This window comes from Coffea eugenioides, chromosome 10, assembly GCF_003713205.1.
Source record: "Coffea eugenioides isolate CCC68of chromosome 10, Ceug_1.0, whole genome shotgun sequence".
Lineage (NCBI taxonomy): Eukaryota > Viridiplantae > Streptophyta > Magnoliopsida > Gentianales > Rubiaceae > Coffea > Coffea eugenioides.
Genome location: NC_040044.1, coordinates 10673737 through 10683609, shown reverse-complemented (window position 1 = coordinate 10683609; position 9873 = coordinate 10673737). Strand labels below are relative to the sequence as shown.

The 9873-nt window shown below is 36.3% G+C and overlaps 1 protein-coding gene across 1 annotated transcript; it reads right to left on the bottom strand.

The window, feature by feature from the left end:
• Positions 1-5448: 5448 nt before the first annotated feature.
• LOC113750412 lies at positions 5449-6068 on the bottom strand. The gene is made up of 2 exons (XM_027294386.1): positions 5830-6068; positions 5449-5743 (listed from the first exon to the last, which is right to left on the bottom strand). The coding sequence occupies exons 1-2, from the start codon at positions 6066-6068 to the stop codon at positions 5449-5451; spliced, it is 534 nt and encodes a 177-aa protein (XP_027150187.1).
• Between the last annotated feature and the right edge of the window lie 3805 nt (positions 6069-9873).

Genomic DNA, 9873 nt, shown 5'->3' with positions numbered 1-9873 from the left:
CTGGTTCTGGCCTAGCACAACGGGTGGTGGGTTTGACCTTGGGATCTGTAATTCAGAATTTTGATTGGAAAAGAATTGGCGAGGAAGAGATTGATGTGGCTAAAGGGACAGGAGTGTCCATGCCAAAAGCCAAGCCACTAGAAAAAATGTGTTTTAGAAATTAAAAAATTGAAAAAGGGGTTTTAGGTGCTGGCACGTAATCTCACGTGACTTAATTCCGATTGAAATTGAAGAGATTCCGTCAATTGTCCACTTTAGCGCAAAATTGAATAGATTGGGGACCAAAATTGATTTTCAAAATAGGATAATTCCGTGCATACACTATAAATTAGGGACCAAAATTACAATTCTCCCTAAAATAAAATCCAAGTCAAACTTTTCAAAATCAGATCCAACTAATTACAGCGGGAAATGGGAATAGTATATTCATTCAACCAACTCAATTTTATATATATATACATATATATGAAGAATATCATATTACTTCCACATCGTGTCCTACTACAACTTGGATATTGCTACATTTTGCATAAAGCACTTGATAAACATATTTTATTTTCATGAAAAAGGGAAAATTAGCCTTTGGTCCCTAAATTGTTTAGAAAATCTCAATATAGTCACTGAAGCATGGAATGATGCCATTGGATAGTTAAGGTTTCAAATTCTAACTCCATGGAATTGTCCTGCCACAATTTTCATTGAAAAAAATCATGAGGTTCTTAAAGAAGCATTTTATAAGGCAGAAATGAAAGATCATATGGTCTTTTTGACCATTGTAAGACGGCGCAAAATAAGAATCATGTACTAGTTATTCAAAAAATCAAGTACCAAAATGCATCATTTCATGATTTAGGGACTAAACTAAAATTTTGTGAAGATTTCAGCAACTGTGCAGCAATTTCGTCAAATAAAATTAATAACAGAAGTTGTGGCCATTGGCCTGTTAAAGTCCTAGCTTCCATTGCCATAGTGCCTCCACAACAAGAAAGAAATAACTTGAGAGATAACAAAGCCAGCAACTAACATGGCATGGGTTGCAGCAGACCTTTTGATCAAAAAGATAATTTCTTTTATACGGAATGAAGCATCCTTGATTGGAGGAATTGAAGATCAACTCAATGAACTCAAAGATGAGTTGACAAGCATGAGATCTTTCTTGGAAGATGCTGACAAAAAGAGAAGCAAAACAGCAGGGGAACAATCTTGGGTGGCAAATGTAACTACAATGGTCTATGATGTAGAAGACATCATAGATGACTTCATTTATCACACAACTATTGGGGAAATCGAGTAATTTCCCACTCAAAAATTCAACTAGTGATTTAAACCGATTCAGTAATTTTCAAGAAAAATCGTTAAAACAATCCCCTTAGACAAAATTACCATTCCAAGTAAATTTTCAGAAAATGATGGAGGGGTCACAAGCGGTCCGACTTAAAACCCAGTCTCCTATGACAGAATTTACGTGCACGGTGTATTATCACAATCAGACCCATGTATACATAAATAGTACGTACACACGAATAAGAAAATACACCCAAAAGAACCGTATAAAACACTACAAATAAACCCGACAAATATATTGAATACTATACTACAATTGAAAAGAAACTACCAATAAATGCGGAATAAATAAAAGAGATAAGGAAAGAACGCATCCGAAAATTGATAACGGAGTTCGGCCAATTTTCCCTAATCTCCAAGCACAGCCAAAGCGACCTGCTTTTAATAATTTTGGGAGAAAAAGGAATACAAAATTTGGTGTACAAATTGGGAAGGCTTGAGAGTTAATTTATAACTCTCAAGCCACCCTTCCAAACCAAATTCCACCGATGTGAGATTTGGAAATTATGCTAAAAGTCAACAAATCTCTACCTTGGCATAATTTCTAGTGCCATCTAAAAAATACAAATCTTCTCATACAAACAAAAATAGCAAACGGTTCTTGTGATGCCTCCAAATTTGCGCTCTTAGGCGCCAACTCAAATGTGCAGGATGTTGACCAAGTCTAAATAGTGTTCAAATTTGGACCTTGTAACCACCTTGGTCAGTATATCTGCAAGATTCTCCGTAGTCGGAATCTTCTGGAGAAAAATCTCCTCTTCTTCGAGAATTTTCCACACGAAATGGTAGCGAACATCAATATGTTTCGTTCTTGCGTGCAAGACCTGGTTCTTCGCTAAGTGAATAGCACTCTGACTGTCACAAAATATATCAATGTGTTTTTTACCAACTCTCAAGTCTTCAAGCAATCCTTGAAGCCAAATTACCTCCTTCACAGCTTCGGTAATCGCCATATACTCTACCTCTGTTGTAGACAAAGTCACTGTTGACTGCAAAGTAAACTTCCAGTGAACTGGCACCTTGGCAAACGTGAACAAATAACCAATTGTCGAACGTCGTTTATCCAAGTCACCTGTATAGTCAGAATCACAATATCCAACTACACATTGACCAAGTGATTCATCCTGCTCAAATACTAATTCAACATCTACAGTATCTTGAATATACCGTAGAATCTATTTCACATGTTGTCAATGACCCGTACCCGGATCATGCATAAACCTGCTTACCACACTAACTGCCTGTGAAATGTCGAGTCTCGTACACACCATTGCATACATCAAGCTACCAACTGCATTAGCATATGGGACTTTCGTCATGTATGCTCGCTCTTCATCGTTTTTGGAGATAATAAAATACTAAGTTTCAAATGAGGAGCAAGCGGAGTACTTACAGGTTTTGAATCTCCATTCATACCAAAACGTTGTAGTACCTTATTCAAATACTGTTTCTGTGTTAGACAAATCTTGCTTCTCGTTCTATCCCTACTTATTTCCATGCCAAGAATCTTCTTAATTTTTTTCCAAATCCTTTATCTCGAACTCTTTATTCAACTAAGTCTTCATTTTGTCAATTTCAACTTGGCTCTTTAACGCTATCAGCATATCATCAACATACAAGAGTATGTACATGTAGAGATCATCTCGTAACTTGTGCAAATACACACATTGGTCGTATTTGCTTCTTGTGTACTTCTGGCCCATCATGAATTAGTCAAATCGTTTGTACCATTGTCTCGATGATTGTTTCAATCCATACAACGATTTACTCAGCTTACAAACCCAATCTTCTTTACCAGCAACTTTAAATCCATCTGGTTGAGATATACAGATTTTCTCCTTCAAGTCACCGTGAAGGAACGCGATCTTCACATCAAATTGAGCTAACTCCAAATTCAACTGTACTATCAAGGCCAACAAAATTCTAATAGAGGAATGTTTAACAACTGGAGAAAATATCTCATTATAATCAACTCTCTCCTTCTAAGCGTATCCTTTAGCCACCAATCTCGCCTTGTAGTGAACATCAATCTTGTCAGGAAATCCTTCTTTCTTTACAAATATTCATTTATATCCAATTGTCTTCTTGCTCTTTGGTACTTATGTCAACTTTCACGTCTTGTTCTTCTGAAGAGATTGCATCTCTTCTTCCATAGCATATTTTCATCTACCATTTTCTATATTTCGAACTGCTTCAAAAAATTTGAATAAAACATCATCAACAACTGGAAGTACATAGACTACCATGTCAACAAAACGAGTAGGTTTTTGAATTTCTCGTCTTGGCCTATTGACGGCAATTGACTCTTGTTGCTGTTGAGGTTTTTGTGTAGAAATCTTTTCTTCATCTGACTCCTTTTTTGCCATTTGAGAGTCATTGATGGTGCTATTTGCTGGGTTCACCATTATTTGCTTAAACTCCACCTGTTTCGGCGTACACTCCACCTGTTGCGGAGTACCACTGGTCCCATCTTGTGTTACCTTATTCAACATGGCATATTCATCAAAGGTAACATCCCTGCTGATAATGGTCTTCTTTGCTTCTAGACACCACAAACGGTATCTCTTAACTCCAGCATTAAATCCCATAAAGAGAGACTTCTTTGCTCGTGGATCCAACTTTGATTCATTTACACGATAATATGCAGTAAATTAAAAAATATGCAAAGAATCATAGTCTGTTGCAGGTTTTCCAAACCATACCTCTAATGGAGTCTTGCTACGGATTGCAGATGATGGCAAGCGATTAACGAGATAGGTTTTTCAGACCATACCTCTAATGGAGTCTTGCTACGGATTACAGATGATGGCAAGCGATTAACGAGATGTTGAGTGTATGTTACAGCCTCAGACCAAAACTTTCTGCCTAACCCAACATTAGACAACATGCAACGTACTTTCTTCACTAGTGTCTTGTTCATATGTTCTGACACCCCATTCTGCTACGGTGTTCTTCTAACTGTGAAGTGTCGAATTATGCCACACTCTTGGCATATCTCTTGGAAGAAATTATTCTTGTATTCTCCACCGTTGTCTGTTCGGAGAACCTTGATCTTTCTTCCCGTTTGATTTTCAACCTAAACTTTCCATTTAAGGAAAATTCCTAACACATCATCCTTGTTCTTCATAGTAAATATCCAAACTCTTCTGAAAAAATTAACAATAAAAGTGACAAAATAGTACCCGCCTCAAAGGGATGGAGTTTTGACAGGTTCTCACACATCTAAATGTACATAATCCAAAATGCCCTTGATATTATAGATGCATGTACCAAATTTCACTCTTATTTATTTTTCCAGAACACTCACAAAATTCTAATTTGTAAGCTTTCGTACCTTTCAGCAATCCTTGTTTGGCAAGATTTTGCAAGGATTCTTTACCAACGTGTCCCAATCGCATGTGCCATAACTTTGTTGCCTCCGCATCTTTCTTGCTACTGAAAGATGTTGCTGCTGTTGCTATCCCAACAACTGTACTACTTTGATAGTAATACAGATTATTCTTTCTCACACCTTTCAACATTATAAATGCACTCGAAATTACTTTAAGAATTTCATATCGTATCTTCATTTCTAAGCCTTTTGACTCCACGAACTCCAAGAAAATGAGATTCCTCTTCAAATTCAGCAGGTACCGAATATCCTTCAAGATTCTGGTGAATCCATCATAATTACGCAACTTGATTGAATTTATCCCAACTGTTTTACATCGATTGTCATTTTCATGTAAACAATTCCACCATCAAATTCTTCAAATTCAAAGAACCACTCCCGCATGGGAGACATATGGTAGATACAACTTGAATAAAAAATTCACTCATCATGATGGGATGTTGAAGATGATACAGCCAAAGAGAAATCTGATTTTGCATCACTTTTACACTCTGCAACATTTACGTCTTGCAGATCTTTCCCTTTCTTCTTCAATTTTGGACAGTTTTTCTTCCAGTCCCCTTTCTCATGACAGAAAGCACACTCATCTTTGACAACTCTATTTTTCAATTTGGACCTTTCTCTTCTCCTATTTGATTGGTTTTGTTGATGATCTCTTGCCACTAACGCTTCATCTGCTGTAGCTACTTTATTTTTCATTTTATCCTACTTTCTCATTCATGACTATACAAAACAGAACATACAGCATCTAAAGACACATTCTCCTTCCCATGAAGTAACGTAGATTCCAAATGTTCAAATTCATCAAGAAGGGATAACAACAACATCAAAGCCAAATCTTCATCTTCAAATTTCACATCTAAATTTAACAGGTCTGCTACTAACTGATTAAACATAGTGATGTGTTCATTCATAATAGTACCTGATTGGTAATCGAATCGGAACAATCTTTTCTTCATAAGAACTTTATTCTGACCACTCTTTTTCAGAAATTTCTCCTCTAATGTCCTACACAATTTCCATGCAGAAGTCTCGTTCTTGAAAGATACTTTTGCTCTCTAGACAAATACGATCGAATAGTTTCGCATGCCAACCAATTTATAGTACTCCACTTCTTCTCTTCTATGTCATCTGATTTTTTTTCTTCAATGGCAATGTCAAGACCCTGTTGGAAAAGGGAGTCTATGACCTCGTCTTGCCACATGTCGAAATGACCAGTACCGTCAAATCTCTCCACCGCCAGCTTCAAACTTGACATTGGAGTTCTCGACCATGTGAAAGAGGAAATCGATGCTCCAGATGTAATTCTTGACGTGGAATCGTCTGATGCCATTACAGACTGAAATAATAGTATTCAATATAACAAATTACAAACAAGCCAAAGGACGAACCTTCGCCTTTGATACCACTTGTTGGGAAAATCGAGTAATTTTTCACTCAAAAATTTAACTAGTGATTTAAACCGATTCAATAATTTTCAAGAAAAATCGTTAAAACAATCTCCTTAGATAAAATTACCATTCTAAATAAATTTTCAGTAAAGACTGGATGGGTCACAAGCGGTCCCACTTAAAATCTAGTCTCCTATGACAAAATTTACGTGCACGGTATATTATCACAATCAGACCCGTGTATACATAAATAGTACGTACACACGAATAAGAAAATACACCCAAAAAAACCGTATAAAACACTACAAATAAATCCGACAAATATATTGAATACTATACTACAATTGAAAAGAAACTACCAAATAAATGCGGAATAAATAAAAGAGATAAAGAAAGAACGCACCCGAAAATTGATAACGGTGTTCAGCCAATTTTGCCTAATTTTCGAGCACCACCAAAACGACCCGCTTTTAAAAAGAAATACAAATTTTGGTGTACAAATTGGGAAGGCTTGAGAGTTAATTTATAACTCTCAAGCCACCCTTCCAAACCAAATCCCACCGATGTGGGATTTGAAAATTATGCTAAAAGTCAACAACAACAGCTACTCAAGACCATATTGACCGTCACAGAGTCTCAAGAATGATGCATCAAACTATACATCTTCCCAAGAACTTGTACAAGAAGCATCAATTTGCCAAAAAGTTGGAGAAGATCAACCACAAGATCAAAGTCATTTCTGAAAGAAGGCAACGTTATGGGATTGATAGCGTAGAAGGAAGCAGCTCTGATGTTGATGATTTCAACTAGGATCAGAAGCAGACTCTTGCAGATGCTTCTCTTTTCATGAAAGATGATGATTTTATTAGATATGAGAGTGATCTCAAACTGATTATAGAATGGTTGCAGAATGAAAATTCTGGACTTTCTATTTTCTCTGCTATTGGTTTGGGTGGTTCTGGCAAGACTACTTTGGTTGCCAAGGCCTATAACAGCAAGATTGTGAAACAGCAATTTAACTGCCATGCTTGGATTACTGTTTCACAGAAATATGACACAACAAGATTACTTAGAAACATGATCAAACAGTTCTACAAGTCACCAGCAGAACCAGTTCCAAAGGATGTCAATTCCTTGAACTACAGAGAGCTAATTGAAATGCTGGCCAACTATCTTTGCTTAAAAAGGTATCTGCTTGTGTTGGATGATGTGTGAAACATTCAGCTTGGGACAGCAATCAATGCGTCCCTTCCAAATGAAGGAGTCGGAAGTCGAATTATGCTAACAAGTCAAAGAGAGAATGTGGCTTTGTTTACTATTGGGATCAAAAGCCATGTTTGTTACCTCAATGGACTAGCAAGGAATGATGCATGGAACCTTTTCTGCAAGAAGGCATTTCAACAATTTCCGAGTGGACGTTGTCCTAAAGGCCTTGAAGTTTTAGCTCGTGAACTTGCTGAGAAATGCAGAGGACTTTCTTTAGCACTCGTTGCCTTGGCTGGTGTCATGTCATCCAAAAGATTTGAACGTGAATGGAGAATGACATGTAATAGCTTGAGTTCAGAGCTGAGTGGCACTGATGAGCCACTATTGAAAACCATGACAAATATTCTTTGGCTTGGCTTCAGTGATTTGCCTTATCCACTTAAGAGATGCTTTTTGTACTGCTGTCTTTTTCCAGAAGATTATTGGATAATTCCAGAAAGGAGATTAGGCTCTGGGTTGCAGAGGAATTTGTTGGAAAGATTGGGAACATGGCACTTAAAGAAGTTGCTGAGACCTACCTAGTAGGGCTTGTCAAGAGAAACATGCTTCAAGTTGTAAAGAGGAATGCTGTGGGAAAGCTAAAAAGGTGTCAAATGCATGATCTGATACGTGATATTACACTTTCAACATCCAAGATACAGAAGTTCTGTGGCATATACGATGCTCAAGAAGCTAGTAATGATATTGGAGTTCGGCGTTTACAGTTATTCCACTCAAAAGTGGATGATTTGAGGTCATGGAGTGGAATGCCAAAGCTGAGATCTCTTCTCGTGTTCAACCATATAGGTAAGATTTCTCCAGATTCATTACCATTGCTTCTTCGAACAAGTAAATTTTTCAGAGTGTTGGAACTACAAGCTGCACCTATTGAGAAATTACCTGATGAACTTGTGAATTTGTTCAATTTGAGATACTTGAACATAAGGATGACAAAAGTGAAGGAGTTAAATAATTCCATTGGAAACATGGTTCAAAGTCGCGGTCGCGGCTCAGAACGTTCCACATCGGTCTCGGCATATCGGTCGCGGTCTCGGTGAGATGCAAATTTTAAAGCATTTAATATTCTAAAAATTGTTAATAATATAAAAAAAAGTATGCTAAACAAAAATAATAAAAAAATAGCAAAAGAAAATTTGTAAAATGTACTATTTTTATACGTATTAAACATAATAAGTACTTTTAATTATTTAAGATATTGGCATCACAAATAAAATCAAAATAACATAGACCACAATTTTAAAACTAATAATTGCAAAAGTAATATCAACCATTAACAATACAAATTAAGGATTTATTTATAGCAAAAGGTTGAAATATTTGATCAATTTCCTGCCAAAAATAAAAAGAAATCATATTAAATAAAAGGCAAATATATAAAAAGATATACTAGTACTTTATATTTTCGTACCTGTTAATATCATGTAGAATGATGATATGGTTCAAAATCACCCTCATTTCTCGATGAATGGTAAAACAGATATGGAAGTGGCATAGGATCTTAAGTAGGTAGTGTATAAAAGTTATCTGGTGTATTTACTGGATGTGAGGATTGACTAGATGTTCCATAATCACTAGATGGAAGAACTTCTGGATTGGAGATGAATTGCTGAGTATAATGGTAGTATCCAAACCCTCGATAGTTAACACTATCGCTAGTATCATATGATGCAGTAGAATCATGACCATAAAACCAAATGTTATTGGAATCAAAAGAAAAATCATCATGAGATTTATCTATTTCGTTTTCATAGTATCCACTACCATGAATGCTAGTAGACCTTTCGACCTGTCCAGATCCATCAAATGGCCGATATCCACTGTAATAGTCAAGAGTGATTCCATATGATTGGTCATAGCCATATCCTAATTGACTAGTACTGCAGTTTTGGCTAGATTCATACTCATAGGTTGGGTGTATATCCAAATTTTGCATCTGATCATCGACTCCTCTATATCTTTGTGACCTGAATGGTGAGAGAAAATATCCTTACTTGAAAATTGAGTTAAATTATTGAGGAATTGACGTTGTGCTTCTATGCCAGGACGATAGCCATGATCAGTATCTTGAGTGGCATAATAATTATCTTGTCCTTAAACCCATGACATACCTCATGTTTGTTGGCTATCTTGATTGTAACCACCACCATGCTTGAAAGAATTGTTCCCTCCATCTCCATTGTCACCATTGTCATCATCATCATTACCGCTGTCACTTTTATTCGAAGATGATGAAACAGTATGCTTACTGGTTTGTTTAGTCTTATTTTTTTGTTTCCTACTTGATGATTCAGCAAGACCTTTCTTATTTTTTTTGGTAATATATTGGGACAATGTATCACCAAAACCATCATTATCATGTTCTTGATATTCACTACTTTCTGATTCAGTTTATGAATGCCTTTATTCAACCAATCCAGATTATCTTCAAGCAATATGGGTTGTTCATTTTTTCTTATCCAATCATCCAATATATCATCTTGG